Source organism: Cuculus canorus, chromosome 2, assembly GCF_017976375.1.
Source record: "Cuculus canorus isolate bCucCan1 chromosome 2, bCucCan1.pri, whole genome shotgun sequence".
Taxonomy (NCBI): Eukaryota; Metazoa; Chordata; class Aves; order Cuculiformes; family Cuculidae; genus Cuculus; species Cuculus canorus.
In genome coordinates this window covers 23,231,017-23,249,257 of record NC_071402.1, presented here as the reverse complement: position 1 = coordinate 23,249,257, position 18,241 = coordinate 23,231,017, and the positions used below count along the sequence as shown (strand labels likewise).

The 18,241-nt window shown below is 39.7% G+C and overlaps 1 protein-coding gene across 2 annotated transcripts; it reads right to left on the bottom strand.

The window, feature by feature from the left end:
- Positions 1 to 1,984: 1,984 nt before the first annotated feature.
- On the bottom strand, positions 1,985 to 18,153 carry PABPC1 (poly(A) binding protein cytoplasmic 1). Of its 2 annotated transcripts, XM_054058767.1 has the most exons (15): positions 17,704 to 18,152; positions 12,563 to 12,756; positions 12,345 to 12,460; positions 10,360 to 10,499; positions 8,998 to 9,092; positions 7,309 to 7,446; positions 7,125 to 7,220; positions 6,412 to 6,684; positions 6,124 to 6,217; positions 5,824 to 5,934; positions 4,941 to 5,095; positions 4,412 to 4,496; positions 4,100 to 4,230; positions 3,725 to 3,820; positions 1,985 to 2,426 (listed from the first exon to the last, which is right to left on the bottom strand). In XM_054058767.1, exons 1-14 carry the CDS (start codon positions 17,894 to 17,896, stop codon positions 3,728 to 3,730), a joined length of 1,914 nt encoding a protein of 637 aa, XP_053914742.1. In that variant the 5' UTR covers positions 17,897 to 18,152; the 3' UTR covers positions 1,985 to 2,426; positions 3,725 to 3,727. The 2 variants fall into 2 exon arrangements, with proteins under 2 accessions (XP_053914742.1, XP_053914743.1); XM_054058768.1 differs by lacking the exon at positions 7,309 to 7,446 and having other exon boundaries at positions 17,704 to 18,153.
- Positions 18,154 to 18,241: the final 88 nt, after the last annotated feature.

Sequence of the window (18,241 nt, the reverse complement as noted above, 5' to 3'; positions counted from 1 at the left end):
CACACGTAGATGGACCACTCTTACACAGCAAAAGTTTGTACGGCATCAAAAGCTTGTTTCTCTCTCTCTTGATTACACATTTAACATTTAGGTTGATTACGCTTTTAACAGTTTTAATCCTGCAAAACTCTCAACCTCAGTCAAGGCCCTGTAGTAAATTAAACAGCTCGTGGGCTAGTGTTGGCTTTTCTCCCTTTTGCTGTCATCAGTCACTTGTCTGGAGGCTCCTTTTAACACGTAACGCGCAGGCTGACCTGAAGGTCCGATCACCCCGAGTGAAGAGGGGACTGTTTGTGGTCACGTATAGCAGATCAGTTTCAGATCCAGCAGCAATTTATTTTAAGGAGGCACCCCTCTTAAATTCTATTCTTTAAATGACAGCCAAATACAAGGATGAACCAGGAAGGTCACCTTCTGCAGGAAGAGGCGGATTCCTGGAGCCAATAAAACTGCTAGAATTATTTCACCAGTCACAAATTTGATTAAAAACCCACCAAGTTTTGCATAAGCTCCCTGCATGCAGAGCTCTGTGACACATTACACCTGAAAAGATCTTTGTTGTGAATACTGAGTAATAAGGAACAGCATTCAATTTCACAACACTTTGTTTTCAAATCTGCTGATTTTAAGCACTCTAAATGTATTATTTTTTCAGCAATAATTCAATAATTTAGTTACCAAAGAGCTAGCTGAGATTTTTCAAAGGTGCCTCTCACAAGAGTTTGTTCAGCACAAACAAAGCTAAGATTAAAACAATTGGTCTCTTACAAACAGAAGAAAAAGCAAAAGCTAAGAGTAGCCATTCCCTTATTAGGGAACACACATGGTGGGAAATACCCACCTCGGAGGATTAAGCAGTCCCGTGCACAGAAGGGCTTTTGCTGTGTAAAAAAGCATGATCTTTTGGTTACTCTGCATTCAGTTTTTAATCCATGACCACCTGAAACCTCCCCTTTTTTTGTTGCAGAGTGCCCTGTGTTCATACATTCACAGCACAGGAATTTTGCAGCGCTGCCTGTTGCAGCCCATCCTTTCTCATTCAGCTACATCCATACCACTTGACCCCCATCTCAGGGTTCAAGAGCCACCTAAAAGATACAGCTGGAGACCCAAGTATAGAGACTTTCCCAGGGGAGTGGTGGAGTGTCCATTTCTAGAGCTGCTCAAAAAAACACGTAGCACTTTGCAACATGGTTTAGTAGGCCTGGTGATGTTGGGCTGACTCTTGAGCTCTTAGGATCTTGGAGGACTTTTCCAATCTTAACGATTCTATGATTCTATGTAGAGATTGTTCATTCCACAAAGCCCATGAGTGCACACACCACAACCAGGTGGTCAAGTGCGATCATGTGTTGGTACATTACACAATTCCAACACAGGCTTTTATCATAACATTTCTCACTGATCATCTCAAAGTAGGGCACGTAGAGGCCTGTTTCTAATTAAATGGCATGAGCTCAAACATCACACTTCAGAATTTAAAGCTCAAATACAGATCTAGCTGCTCTGTTGATTTAACAGGTAAGTTTACACAGAATCAAAGGATAGTTAGGGTTGGAAGGCATCTTAATCATCCAGTTCCAACCCCCCTGCCATGGGCAGGGACACCTCCCACCAGGTCAGGCTGCCCAAGGCCCCATACAACCTGGCCTTGAACAACCCCAAGAATGGGGCAGCCACAGCTTCCCTGGGCAACCTGTGCCAGTGCCTCACCACTCTGATGGTGAAGAAATTCCTCCATATGTCACATTCTGCCCCTCTTCAGTTTATAGCCATTGCCCCTTGTCTTATCACTAAAAGCCTTTGTGAACAGTCCCTCACCAGCTTTCCTGTAGCCCTTCACGTACTGTAACAAGCAGCTAAACCACAGGCTTATCTTCTCTAGAAACTACTAACATGTAGTGGAGTGGGATTAGAACTCAGTGTTTGGAACAACAACCCTATGAGAAGTGTGCACTGTACAAAAGAAACCCTCACAAGTAAATCAGTGTTTAAGGAATTTTTATTAAACCAAGAATTTTATAATCCAAATTATGTTTCTTTGCTCAGCTATCAATTCCCACTGTCAACTAAAACAGTGGTGATATTCTGAGCTTTTCCACAGTAAAGAATTACAAAATTAAAGAAAGGAATGCTTTAAATTTTTGTACTGTGCTGAAAATTCTTTTCCCCCGGGTTTATAAAACATTAATTTGTATTTTTTATTTTACTATTTTTTTTTAAATTTTAAATCAATAAGTAATCTAGGACTAGCACTTGCTTTGCTAGCCCCGGCGTTGCTCTGTACATAAGCTTCAAAGTTTCCTTTCCTTTTTTTATTTGTTTTATATTTTGCAATGTTTTTCTCAATATTTAATAGTTTTTCCATGTTTAGATTTTTTTTTTCTTCGGTGAAGCGAAGTTCTAGATTGTAGTCCCGGACCTTTCTGCAAACAAAAAACAGTGTTGTTAATTAGGTTTTAAAAATAAAGCAGCACCTTTATGTCTTCTGACAGGCCTTCTGCAACTGCTCTGGGCATCCACAGCACCAGTCACCCCAAAGCTGTTTACAAGCAGCGTATCACAGCTGTCCCCCACATTTTAGAGACAGGGAAGCACAGGACCCAAAGTCTGTGGCACTTATAGACAAAACTTATTCTAGTTAACTATAACTCTGCATGGCAGGGCCTTGGCCAATGCCTACCCACAGTAACTCGTTACCGTAACTAATGTGACTGCTTTTAAGGCCAGAATACAAAGGCACATTAACCACACTAGCAGTATTTTCCATTTCCAAATACTAAAACATCATTGAGCATGTGGAATAATGGTCTGAAAGTCTGGGGATCTTGGTTTAGGACACACAAGTTATTCAGCACTCATTTATCGCCACTGTGGAAGCGTCACTAGCAAAAAACAAAATATGGATAAAGAAAGCATGGATAAAATATGACTCAAATTCTGCCTCCAAAACGGAAGTTGCAGAAATGAAATGACCAAGAAAAAAGAAAACTTAAAGTAATCAAATGTTAATGCAGGCATCTTCAACTGATAGCTATAAACGTGGAAAATAACTTCATAGAAAGGTAAAACCTAACTGGACTGAATAGAGAACAGGTTGCTCTATCATCGAAAACTTCACAACATCTTCCCCTTTCAAAACTGAAAAGATCCCACGTTTTACCTCTTCCTGCCACGCAGAATTAAGAGACTGACCCCAGAGAAGGCCACCACAAAGAAAATCAATATTTCAGTTGACATTAAGTTGAATTCACCAAGATGGAAAGTCAAGGCAACATGCAGTTTAGGTTTTAAATTACTGTATTATTGAGATTTTGGCAAATACATAAAAATGTAAATAAGCTATTTCATTTCTAGTTGAAGTTATCATTTTAAGTTTACTTCAATTCCACAAGTTCCTCTAGGACAACAGGATGAATAGCAGTGCTTAACAGAACTGCCCATTATTGCACACATCCCTAGAACTAATTCCAGCTAAATATTTTGTTAGAAACAATGCTTTAATTCCCACTAAATATGCAAGATAACATCTGTAGCACTTGCTACCAAAAGCTACAGAACTGGACAACAGGCTTGAGCACAACATTTTATTTACAACTGTGATGACCGCTGCTACTTGCTGTGCCTGCAAATACAGAGCCTAGAAGCATGATGCTTCCAAGGGCAGAGACTAAGAACTATTGCCCCAGTCAACCTGTATAATTACAGTGCTAAGAAAACTTACTTATTAAACACTTGGAACCCCAGTGGGGTTATTAACTGCCTTTTGAGCAGCCTCTTTAGCTTGGTGGGCTTGTAGTACGGCTACAGCTTCATCAACCTATTAAGTGGGAAAGAAAAAATTAATAAAAGGAAGCCTAGTAATTTCTGTCCATTAAAGGTAAAGCAACAATTTAAATTAAATTATGGATACGAATAATGCCTGCACTGTTAGAAAGGGTAACATTACAGTTAATGCTAATGTCACTGCCACCCTCTGAAAGACAATATTCTAACTCCTCACCCTGCTGTTGCATTGCTGCTACTCCAGCGTAACCACCTCTTAAATCAGTGTAGACTTAGCTACTGATAAAAACAGAGTACGGCAAAGTCCGCCTACCTTCGAACGAAGAGACTCAGGAGACTCTAGCATGTGGAGGAGTTCAGAGTTGTCAATCTCCAACAACATACCAGTGATCTTACCCGCCAGAGTAGGGTGCATGCTTTGAATGAGAGGGAAGAGACGTTCACCTAGAGAGAGAAAAGTTAAATCAGTGACAAATCTCATCTGACAAACAGCCTAGATTTAAGGCAGAAGAGAAACAAACAACTTGTTCTACTGCTAAAAACACTATTCTGTATTTTAAGGTTGACAAAAAGAGTGTTTTGACTGTCCTGCTATAAAGCAAAGAGAAAGGTATCCTGTACATACCTAACATCTGCTTTTGTTCTTGCGGAGGGGCAGAAGCCAACATGGAAGCAGTCAAGGGTTCCTGGCCTTGCACATGGACAGCAGGCTGCAAATTAATTTAGTACCATTTCAGAATTAAATTCTAGTTCATAATGAGGTATAGCTTCAAATATCCCGTGTTCCCTAACTCAGCATAAACAAAGCCTACACTGTCAGAAGCATGGAAGAAATTACAACCAAGTCAGTTTAATCAAACAGCACAGGCTAGAACTGACGGGTGCTGGGGATTAGTATCAACCCCTCATTGTGGAGCAAGTACAAGGAGAATTCAGGCTAAGGTATCAAGCAACTGGAAAATACGAAGTAACACAGCATTACATCCTGTCCCAGATGAATTTGATTTACTTAAAACCCTAAGGCTATAACTCTGCTGCAATAACGGAGAGCCTGAATGCTAGAATTACAACGACAACACTCACAAGCACTCCCCACCACTTTCCTCTACAAGAAACACCAGCAAAAGCGCAGACCAGTTCTTACAGTTCCATACCTGCTGCATAGCAACCTGCGGCTGTGTATTAAGATGCTGCTGAGGATTACGAACACCTGCAGCGTATTTGTATTGTGGTACTGTGCGTACAGCAGGAGTAGCTGCAGTAGCTGCTGCTGCAGGACGTGGACCCATTGTCTGTGTTGATGTATTAGCTGAAAAAATAACACAACTCCACATGTGAATAATTCTTTTTTTTAAACTTTGCCTACACTGTGTAAATTAAAAACAGCAAACCAGCCCAAACTGAATACCTAATTTAGGTATGGTGTTAAGGGAGTCATCTTAGTAGTACTGTCAAATGTCACATCACTGGTCACATCTGAGGGTTCAAAGCTCGGTTTACCGGATGTTACTTTACAGCCACTTCACTAATGAATTGCTATTCTTTGATGTTATTGAACAAAGAGCTATGAGAAAACATTAACTCGGGTTGAGTATGAATGTAATTTCGTTCTAATCTCAAAGAACACCTGATTTCCTGAGCACATTACATTAACAATCACCCTAAAAAAAGATACTTTCATGTAGTGGATAGCTAAAAACCACTACTGCCCAATACATTCTGAGAGAATTAAGACTCCACTATATAGTTAACTCTGGTTCACTCAGTGATATGCAGATTCTGCATATGTGATACTGGCTCAGAGTATTCTATTACAAAATGATAAGAGAAAATTGCACCATCTCAGTATTTTTATACACAACCTATTGTTACAATTGGCACAATGATACTAGCTTACTCATGTGGTAAGAGTCAGAAAAGGAAGGAAGCATTGCCACATGTGATACTGAACTTATGAATGCTTTTGAGAGATCATTCTGAATCAGCAAAATTAGAAAATAAGTCTAATACTTAAAAGTTTGCATAAATGAGACTCACCAACACGTTGTGTTGACATGACTCGTGGGACTTGTGAAGAAGCGGGTCTCATGGTACTAAATGGTGGTCTGGGTGCTGCTGGGCGGATAGCACCAGGCATGTTTTGGAATGCTGGGGTTTAGAGAAAATATATTAAATTACACGCTGAAACACTGAAGAGTGAAAAGAGTTCAGAAGCAATGTCACTAACATGACAAAGAGAAGACAGATACTATAATGCTGTGAAAATGTATTTTGAAGTGCAAAGGCAAAGCCTATGGAGTTTACCACTATTACTGAAGGAGTAAAGAAGTGACTTACGATGAGGTCTGGCACCCTGAGCAGTCCAACGAGGACTTGGTCTAGCAAGTTGAGCAATTTGATTAGTAGGATAGTATGCAGCACGGTTCTGAGTCTGTCAAATACAAAACCATTGTGTAACTATCTTTGAAGGGCACACTGAACAGTCTACCCTTCTGCTGTCAAATTAGAATGCTGAAATTATGAGCACGCTAGCTATATTTATGGACTAATAGTTATCTTTGCTGTTAAATCTGAACAGGTTTTACACATAGTACAAAACATTCAGTTACTCGTCTCTACACGTACCTGTGGGATAGCTGCCATGAAGTAACCTGAAGGAGGTGCTGGCTGGTACGGGTTGATAACAGGATTAGGTACTGCTCTTACACTTGCCATTCTCTGCATATACTGGTTGGTGAGATGAGCTTGGCGCTCTTCCTTACGCTGCGCTAGAGCTACATATAATGGTTTAGTAGCCACAATTCTACCATTCATTTCTGTGACAGCTTTGGTGGCTTCTTCTGGTGATGAAAAGCACACAAATCCAAATCCCTTGCTGCGGCCACCTTCCATCATGACCTGTCAGTATAAAATTTAGTTTTAAAACAAAAGAATATTGCTTCTGTCCCCAGTCAACTCGGACGAGTTTCTTTTTTCAGCTTACATGAAGTGAGAGCACAGATGTTTTACAAATTGATTTATAAAAGGGAATATAATTACTTAATTAAGAGCCAATTGTTTACTGAATACAGATGAAAATCTCAGTGAAGTAATAATGAGCACATTATTGCACTGAAAATGTGATTTTTCTCACATTAACATCAGTACTCAGTTTATTTCCAGAAAGGATCATTCTGTGTTTAGCCTGAGATGTACAAAAATAAAAAATCAGATGCCCACGTATACAGTCGCAGTGATGAGTGACTTCGTCACATCTGTAAGTGAAATAAATCACTCTTCTTAGTGAAGGATCACTACTCGTTTTCAGACAAAGGACGGGCACAATCTACAAACTTTACCTTTGCACTAGTGATTGTACCAAATGGGGAGAATTCTTTTCGAAGACGTTCATCATCAATCCCATCATCAAGATTTTTCACATAAAGGTTCACACCCTAAAGAGAAAATCAAGTTATTTTTCAGAGCAAATGGTCCATGTAAACGTCACAGAATAAAATAAGTCCTCTTGAAGTAAAACTGAACCTGGTATCTGGTGATCCTGTCCTGCTTCATTTGCTCAAACTTGCGCTTCAGCTCCGTCTGTCTTTCCACCTTTTTCTGAGCCCGTCCAACATAGATTTGTTTCCCATTGAGCTCTTTCCCATTCATCTCATCTACAGCCTTCATTAATACACAAGAGGTTAGCAGCGTTTTGTATTCGTGTTTTTCAAGCATACAAATATATAATTCAAATATAAAAAGTTACAGAAGGATTCCAGAAAAAGAACCAATCCATCTAAAATATCACTACCTGAAACAAAATGTCCTAAGACTTTTCTCCTTAAAGTAAAATGGAAATTGCCAAGTGTGCTTCTGTACAAAGGATGTACAAGTACAAGTCACAAAGGATGCAAAAAAATTCTGATCTGAAGTTGGAAAAAAGATGTAAAATAAACAAGTCACACAAAGAACTATTTCTCCAGCCTTATGTTGCTGAAAGGTAGAGAAAAGAAAGCAAATTAAACTGAAAATATCCAATTCACGCACCTGACAAGTGTTTTTAGAAGTAACATCTGAAACAGTAGCATCTCCCAGATTTTAACTGTATGTCAAGCTACAGCTGGCATATATGGCCTTTAAAAATTTTAACCCCTCATTAAGGAAATACTTAAAAAATATGAAAATATGAACTTCCTTCCCTTTATACTCTTTTCAGTTACAGATACTTACAGTAACCGTTAAGATGTTAAAACTCTGGCACAGATTTGTTCAATTATTTTAAAACCAGAAGTCACCAGTTTATTGCATCCCTTCATAACCAAACCCATTCAAAACATATCAACTGAGATATAAGAATTTTATGTTATGTACATGATTCTGACTACTGCACAAGAAACAATTCATCGATGAATGTATGCAAGACTGAACAATGTCAATGTAAGACAGACAGGATTTGTTCTAATCTCGTTTGTACACTTGCAGTACCGACAAATCACTAAAATGCCTTTTGAAAAGCAAACTTCATTTGTTTCCCTGATTTGTTCTGTGCAGTTTTTTTCCTGAATCTGTGTTCCTACCACCAGTCAACTGCCACAAAGCAACCAGCTGACACAGAATTAAATTACACAGCACACTGTGTATAGACATGTATGGGCACGTTATACACACAAATTAAAAGCACCCTTCCTCCAATGTTACTCCTTAAAGTAAAAAGCAACATATCATAGGGCTCTATGACTATTTTCTTACAGCTGTGCCAAACATGCTTCATAAAACTAATAGCTCTCCTGCTGACTCTGCAGCGCTGAAGTTCAAAAACACAACCCTTTCTACCTTGCACAAATGTCTTGTGCAAGCAAACTGGATCCACTGATTCATCTGGGTTTTGCAGATATATAATAATTTACTATGCCTGTATGTGGCCCAGCATGAAGGAGTCCAAATCCCTGGAGATCTTTAAGACCAACTACAACAGCTTATTAAATTATTCAAGATTCCTCATTTCTACACTAGTTCCAACTGTCTCAGAGTATCTTAACTTAATAGGCTCCTCAAACCAACTAGTATTTGCTCACCAGAAAGCATTCTATACAACAGAAACTATGCTAAGTCACACCTGGTTTTGCAGTGCCCTTTACCAATTAAAACCCCTTACTAAGTCACACGATTTCACATCACTCAGTATTTGTGTCTCAGTAACTGAATTCCTAAAATAAAAGTCCAAAAGCCTACTTTTTGGGCATCTTCATGTCTTTCAAAACTAACGAAGCCAAAGCCTTTGGATTTTCCACTCTCATCGGTCATAACTTTCACACTCAGGGCAGGACCTAAAAAGAGAATGAAATACTTATGCTTTGTTTACAGAGTGCATTCTCTGCATATTCTGAAGATCCTGTTTAGAAATTTTAATATTCAGTTTGTTCTACTTGCATTACAAAAGCCTTTTTCACCAATAACAGTATCTAGTAAACATCACATATTACATAAAATTGCTTATCTGCCATGCTAAATTTCTTTTCTACTGTATTTTAAGCCAAATAGGGGTAGGAATTTCACTTCAAAGTGAATAATTTTTTGCATTAAAAAATTACAACATTTTGAAAGCATTAACACTTTCATCCTGTGAAACGGGTACATGAAGCTGAAGAGACCATTCTGTTTGCTACGTGCTTGTCCATTTACCCCAGTGAAAGGCGACTCAGTTCAGCAGTTCCAAACCTTTGAAAAACTGCAGCTCTGACTCAAATAAGGCAGATATTAGCAGCTAAATTCACTACCGTTTCAACCACATATTTCAATACTGGAAAGAGATTTCCTGTGAATTCTGCTTAGGGCTGTTGTAAAGTATCCTACATACAAGGTTCCATCTTGCTCTACACTGTATCCACTGGAGAACAGCAAACACATGAAGAAAATACAAAAAACAAGCTGAAAATAGATATGCTCTATAAACCAGGATAAGAATCTGTCACTGAAATAAGGAGTTTGTCATTACATATTTCAATGGTGACACAATCACACACATTACTAGATCATAACCATGTGCCTGCCATAATTGTGCCTCAAGCACTACTGAGGATGAAGACAGAACCAAATAAATTCCCAATGGAAAAGTTCCTTATAGTTTCCTATTAGGTCAATCACCACAATGCAACTGAATAATGAAAGCAGAGAGACCCTGAGTAAAGGCAGGTCTGCGGGTCAATGAAAGCAATAGCAAACTCATTTGTCGTGTATCCCATAGTGAATTCATAACATCAGTTTCTACTAAACCAGAAAATACTTCTATTTGAAACTTAAAAAAATTGCAAAGCCCATTCAAAAGACTATTTAGGCACATTTTCAGATTATTAGAAACAATTCTGATGGCAGGATTATATATGCTATTCTGGGTATTTAGAATTCTGCGGGTTTATTGCTGCACTTTGAATCTGAAATTGGAATTAAGTCCAAACATTTCAGTGCCTCTCTTTTTTTTCTTAGTGTCAGGCAGCTAGCTGATTCCCTCTATTATAAAGGCACTGTACAGATAAGATATCAGAAGTAAGATGAAGTTCACTTGTGTATATATAAACTTAAAGTTTAAGACATTACCAAACTTGCCAAAGAGTTCCTTAAGTCTCTCATCATCCATGTCTTCTCCAAAATTCTTGATGTAAACATTAGTGAATTCCTTTGCTCTGGCTCCGAGCTCTGCCTCACGTTCCTTGCGGGATTTAAACCTTCCAACAAATCTAGTTGCAGGAGATCAGAATAGTGCAGATTAAAGCATGTCTTTCAAGGTTTCAAAATTTACTTGTAATCCTCTGGCAGCGTATTTTATTCTTAATCAGTCTCATGGTTCGTTATAGGCATGAAATTCTTTAAATAAAATATTTACTCCATCAGAAAAAAAAAATTCACTGTCTTTTGCTATGTCAGTGTGCTTATCAGCATTAGTATCATAAAATTGCTTTTGAGCCACTGGTTAGACTATTCACCCTTCTAAAGGGATTTTGTCAACAGGAGCTGGACAATGGGAAAGAACTAGGTAAACTGGCTAAATAGAAGTTCTGAATACCAGCATAATCCCTCTGCCATACTGAAAACTTGGCAGCTGTAAAGCAATTACCATTCTCCAATTCAGCTTGTAAGCGAGGGATATTTAACCAACACCCCCCCACACACACACTTACACACCTTTCCAGCCTATATCAAAGCAAGACTTTTGCTTGGGGTTTTTTCCCTTGTTTTTTTTTTTTTTTTTAAACAGGCATGGATAAATAAATAGTTCAACTTGCTCTTTAGTCAAATACCATTGTGAATTGGCAGGGAATACTTAAGGTCAGTACACGCTGTCAGAGAAGGAACAGAAGCTGAACACAACGCACTGTGACCTAAGGAACTGCTCTAGTACAGGCTAACATTGATTTCTGAGAGTAGTAGACTTTTGCTCTCAAATTTTATTAGACTATCCAACTTTATAGATCCAAATCTGACAAATCCAATAAAGTAGCATATAGTAACTCAACATTCTCTGGAACTTTAACAACACTTATAGTAACCAAGGATGGTAAGAATCCTAGTGCAGTATGTTCAGCAGATTTTGATAGTGAGGGAAGTACTTTAATTCACTTTTAAAAGCCTAGCCTAAATATAAATTCAAAGCAAAATTAACTCCCATAATGTACTTTACCAAAGTTTATGTAAACATGTGCTTTTATGACTATACGCTGACCTTTTCAAACTCATTTAAAAGGCTGTGTGAAGATGGAATCTCAGTAAAAACATCCAGAGTGTGCCAGTCAAGCACAGGACAAGCAGTAAAACTATAAGCTTCAAAATGAATATTCTCCCTGTACGTGGCTTGATCTACCAATCTCTACATGCCAAAATAATCCATGACAGTAAGCTGATGCTGATTTCTGCTATCCTTTTTCCAAACCCTCTCAAGTATTTACAGAGCTGTTCTTCTGTACCAAATAACATGATGATCCTTTAGGCAAAGCTGTGAGGCACGCCTGGCCCACCCTCCCCCTTGGGCCTAGGTATCACTAACCAAGAAGCCAAATACCCTTTTTTCCCTGCAGCACAGAACAGTGGTAGTGTTTAAATACTTCTTTAAGTTTTACTTTCTACTTCTACTTCCTAGATATGCCCTTTAACAGATGCCCATATAAAATTGTTAGTGTAATATGACCACTATTCAGGACTGAGTAACTCTACAGCTTGAAGTTTCAGCCAAAAAAAATGGGTAATCTACCCATCTCACCTTTTAGCACCTTTTAGAAAGAAGGCATTATTGAAAACACATAATGGATAGAATTTTGTCTCTGGTAACATCAAAAAACCAGAGAAGTTCAAGTCCTTATTATAGCATTGGCTTGTAAGACAACCAATACAACGTTTTCTTCCCCCTGCAGCCCATTATTAGCATTTTCTGACCTTATTCCGCCTTTAGAATAGGCAGGAGATAGAATTAATAAAACTAAAATTCTAAATCCTCTTTAAAATTAGAGCTGTTTAGAATTTTTAAGTATTTCTCCACTGTAAAACAGATTTCAGTCTGTTGAGCCGCAGCTATGTCTTTATGTACTTACACTTTGCGGTCATTAAGCAGCATACCATTCATTTTTTCAATAGCTCTTTCTGCAGCTTCTTGTGTCTCAAAGTGTACAAAGCCATAACCCTTGGATCCATTTTCATCACATACCACCTATTAAAGAAAGACCTTGTAACACACATGGAATATGTCCAGCATAAATTCAGGGGCAGCGTTGCATTAAACCATTAAGGGCAACAACAATATCCCACTAACCTTACAAGACAGGATGTTTCCAAAAGCAGAAAATGTGTCATACAAAGCTTTGTTATCAATTGATTTGTCCAAGTTTTTGATGAAGATGTTTCCTACACCGCTTTTGCGTAGAGATGGATCGCGCTGAGACCACATGATGCGCACTGGTTTTCCTTTGATGACATCGAAGTTCATGGTATCCAAAGCTCGTTCAGCTAGAAAAATACAATAATTAATAGAAAATGCTAAAGTTATCTTAATGAGCACACAAACAGCAATTCAAGTACGATTCCTCAAAAATTTCAATTACTTTTAGCCCAGCACCACCACCAGGACACAAATCCCAAACCTCAAGTGTAAATAAACTCCACTCTGTTTTAGGCAAGCAAAAAATTGCCAAAACTCCTCAGCAAAAGCTGCACTTCAGAGAAAGGAAGGAGCACAGGTCAGTTGAACAAGCAGTAGAAATCTCAGTTGCCTGAAGGACAGGGCCCCACTATGAAAAGCCAGTATGGTGACAGGAGAAAACGTACCAAGTGATGGCAACTACGACCTATTCCACAGGAGAAGAAGTTTTAACATTTGTAAAAATCAGCTGGCCACCCTCACAACCTGTGGATGTGTGTAATACCAGTGGAAATGCCTTTGGGGTACAGCTTGTGCCTAAATGAAACCTTTTGGAAATGTTAACATGTAAGCTCTGAATCACCAATACCCCTAAAGTGACAAAATCTTCTTGTTAGGTACAGCTGAAGCCTGAGTTCAGGCAGCTGTTCCACATAGCTCTTTTGTGACAAGAGATCTGTGATGGACTTGCAGGCAAGGGACAGTTCAAACAGATTTAAAACTAGGACTAATACCGAAAATCTAAAATTATATATACACAATAAAAGCTTTTGATGATATACATACATGCTCAACAGAGGAACAAGCATCGAAACACCAAAATGAAGTAACGTAAGCCAATGTAACATCAGTTTTCATATGTCCTTTCAAAGCATCAAGATCTGGCTGCGATGTTTCAAGTCAACAAGGTATTTAAGCAAGAAAGTGCAGGAGCTCTCAATTATGGCTGAGATATTTTACAAACTCCTACATTAGCTCCTTTCTGTTGTTGTTCCTGTACATCTGGAAGAATACTGAAAAAAAGTCTCCAAAAATGGGTGCTGATGTGTCACTCATTGGTACTAACTCATTTCACTGCCATGTGCGTATAAGAGAGTAACTGTTGTTAACAAGACGAATTGGTTTAAAAACAGTCTCATGTCAGTTAATTGCTTTTCTTTGGAGGGCCAAGGGCCAATTACTTAGTGAAAAAAACATATTTTATGTTTTTGTTCTTTAAGAGCTGCTTTTATCTTTAGCTATGTTCTTGACTATCATGGCCAAAGAAAACCTGTGATTGGGTTCTGTTTAGCCAGTATACCATTTTTTGTGTCCCTTCTTGCCACGTTTTCAGATTACAAGTGAATTTGAAGATCATATTCTCTAAAAGACATCTGTAGATGTTTGTCTCGCTAACTTCTAACAGCAATTTTCTTGTAAAAAATTATCTATTGATACTCTTATCACATTCACATGACAATAGCAAGCCAATAACTGAATTAAGCTGAAGTCACAAAAAATAAGTATTGCCAGTCTTTTAAGTAAGTTGACAGAGCTTTCAAAAACTTTTAACATAAACTAAGCAGGAGAGAAAAAATAACGTCAATACTGATAATGAGAAACAAACAGCACTGGAGGGCTTTGCATTATTAAAAAAAAAAGGAAAAAAAAAAAAAAGAAGGAACTGAGGGTCTCAGACTTGCCACAACAGAAAATCTAACCCTTCAAGTGTTGCCCTGGAAGTCATTAGAATTATTACTGCCAGCACCAGCAAAAGTGCCAGCAACAAACAGTTCATTATTTCCAGAAGTAGTAACAGGGCTTCCTTTACTAGAAGAGAGGCTTTTCTAATTCACGCTAATTGCTTCTAGAACAATCCTGACACTCTTCAAAAACGGGTGTTCTGGACACGTTTCCCAAATATCTGACTCAAAGTGGGTCTCTGCTAGCCCTCATAAACTCCACTGCTCTGAACTAATAGTGCGTATCTTAGACATGTGTAGTTTCTCCAAGATGACAAGGACAGTATGGATACTCTCAACAGTTCTCCTCACCTGTTCTGTGGAGTAGCAACACAAGAGACTTAAAGATTTCTGCCAAGGATTTTATTGAAAACTAACACAATATCTTCACAAAATCAGGAGTTTTCTGAACTTTGACTTTTGACATATTATGATTATTATTAATAGTAATAATATCATTAATATCATTAACATGATTTTGCTTTTCTTTCTTCTTGTATGTTCTTCTCCAATTGCAGAAATGTTTCATAGCAAACATCCTGAAAATTGGAGGGTTCAGAGGTTTAGACAATAAAGTCGATGTAACTACAAAATTATAAAATATGTCTCTGCACCTCACTGTATTTCCCTGTTCCAATAAAAACATTATTTATTCATACAATACACTTTCTTCTGAATTAGTGTTTGAATTAAGATTGGGCAAAATAGATGAATTTTGCAGGGTGAAAAGTTAATATGAGAAATTAATACCACAATCTCTTGTTTAGAAGCATGAACTTCAATACTCTGGCTTTATAGCTAAAGAACAGTACGCACACATTAGTTATGTCATATTTTCCACATAAATGTCATAAGTGTTGAATGTTTCTGAGATTCACCCCAAATCTTAAGATTCACCCCAAATCTTATACTGACAACCAATACACTGTTGTCATTCCCCAACAGATTTTAAAACACTACTAGAAGGCATCTGCAACCAGGCACAAGCTGCTCATTAAAATTCACAACCAGAAAAACTGGCTTACTTTCCTTGCATTTCAGCCATAAAAGGCTGCGTGCTAGTTTGCAGGAGGCAATTTCATCCAGCAGTTAACTTGTTACCAAGTGGACACACCTACCCAGGCCGTACTTGTGCTGATTCTGCTGGAGCTTTTATTGAATGAGTCACCAGTTCCCATTTTAGTCCTGAGCAACTGGACAGTCCAGTAACAATTTCAAAATCACATGGAATGTACACCTCATGCTAAACTTTGCTACATGTATGTAGCAATAGTTATAGAATGAGAAACCTCTGGAAACAGCCATTCAAAAACTCTGGAGGGAGAAGCACAGTTTCAGATTTCTCAAGAATATTTCTAGTTTAGTGATTAAGCAAGATTGCAAAACTGGGTTTTACTCCTGACTATGACTCAAATTTGGAAAAGTCACAACTACGAAACGCGTGCATACCTCACAAATGTGTCATCAGGTCTCATTAGTTTCCAGAAGAGCTTTGAGATCCCTCATTTACAGACAGATGGTAATGTCAAACGCACCTTCAAAGATGTTTCCAAACCCGAGGTAGTTGTTACTAGCTGTTTAATAAGCACAGCCTGAGACACAGCTCAGAATTAGGCTAAACCAAGGAAAGGCTTGTTTGGAATTAAAATAAAACCAGCAGTGCTGTAAGAATAACCACTCATCCTCAGAGCTCCTGCTTCAAGGTTCAAAATGTATAGAATGATCTATGGAAAAGAACACCAGCAAATGCTTTCTAGATACTTGCCAAGAACATCTAATTCTAAAACTGCTGCACAATTACAATCACACAATAAATTAAAGTATATTTTAACCAAGTACTTCCACATGTGTGCAGGTCCACGTTCGATACAGATAAGAAGTACTTTTAGCCGAACTGGACTAGGTGTAGAATAAAATGTTTGCTTCCCAAAGTCTGAAACACAAACTGGAGAAGCCACATTTCTAGACGAGGCATGTTCTCACATACTGAATGAAGCGCTGCTCAGGTGAGCAAGCTGTATTTGTTCCCACATTTGACAAATTACAAACTAAGTCACAAAAGCTAGTGTTGAACAGGTTGCTCAACTAATGAAACGATAAGGGTGGCCGTCACAGAATTCTGTCATGACTGAGGAGGAGAGGCACCCGAATCACCTTCAACTGAACTGCTCTAACCCTTTTTCTTTAAGAGTAAGTTGTACCATAAGTTTTTTAGTGAATGAAGGCAGAATATGTTAAAACAAGCATTCAAATCTTCTCTTCCCAAACAACTGCTGAAAAAATTAAAAGCGCTCTGAAGCAAGAGCTGATAACGGGTAAAATATCTGCCCATTAAAAAGATGAGACAGTAACTTTTACTACTTACATACAGATACCATCGGTACACCGAAGTCTGATCTGATAATGGCTACATTCTAAAGCTGATTTTGAAAGCCAGTTAATCTAATTGCTTGAAAAGTTTGTAATTCAAATATCTCACTTTCATGCGGTCGAAAAATCAAACCATTACAATAGAAAGCTGTTTACTTAACTGTACCTGGAATCAAGTACGTTCTACGTGGCCAAATCGTTTTAACTGGACTCCAAAAAACATAGAACCGGTCCCATTTGGATCTTGACCCGAATGGCCCAAGATCCGAACGGCCCAGAGGGATCTGGATCTAAATGGCCCAAAGGGCTACTGGCCCGAAGACTCGAAAGACCCAGAGGCGTTTTGACCCGAACGGCCCAGAGGGATCTTGATCGGAACGGCCCAAGATCCAAACAGCCCAGACGGATCTTGACCCGAATGACCCAAAGGGATCTGGACCTGAAGGACCCAAGATCCGAACGGTCCAAAGGGATCTTGGCCAGAACGACCCAAGATCCAAACGACACGAGGCACTGGCAGAGATTGCCCAGGGAAGTCGTGACTGCCCCATCCTTGGAGATGGTCAAGGCCAGGCTGGATGGGGCCTTGGGCAGCCTGATCTGGTGGGAGGTGTCCCTGCCCATGGCAGGGAAGTTGGAACTAGATGATCTTTAAGGTCTCCTCCAACACAAACTACTCTATGATTCTGACTCAACGGGATCTTTATCTGAACGGCCCCAAAAGATCTTGAGCGCAACGGCCCAAGACCCGAACGGCCCAGAGGGATCTGGACCCGAACGAACCAGCTGTTTTTCCCTACTCAGCCCAAACGCAGCCGCAACTCCACGCAAAGTTTCTCTCGGGCCGCAGCCCCGGCCGCGCCCGGCCCGGCCGCCCCCGCTGTCGGTTCGGGGCCGCCCGGGGCTCCCCTCCCCCCGCCACGAGGCGAACATGGCGGCGCTCACCGTCCGCGGGCTGCTGGAAGTTGACGTAGGCGTAGCCGAGCGAGCGGCGGGTGATCATGTCCCGGCAGACGCGGATGGACAGGATGGGCCCGGCGGGGCTGAACTTCTCGTAGAGCATGGCCTCGGTCACGTCGGGGTGCAGGTCCCCCACGTACAGGGACGCCATCGGGTAGCTGGGCGCGCTGGGGTTCATCCTGCGGCCGTCGCCCGGCGCGTAGGGGGCTCGGCGGGGCTGCTCGGTACCGGCGCTCGGCGGGGCTCGGGCTCCCTCGGTGCCGCTCGGTCTCGCCGCTCGCGATCCCTCAGTGCTGCTCAGCGGGTCTTGGGGTCTCCACTCGGCTGCGCCGGGTCCGGGTTCTTCGCTTCACCGGGTTATTTTATATCAAACCGGCCGTTTGCAGAAGGTTCTCGGGAAGGTGGAAGAAAGGGAGGATTAAATTTTTTTTTATTTTTTTTTTAAAAAGGCTTTTTTTTTTAGGATTTTTTTTTTTGCTTTTTTTTAATATTTTTTAGTAATAAATGGTGCGGCGGGGCCGGG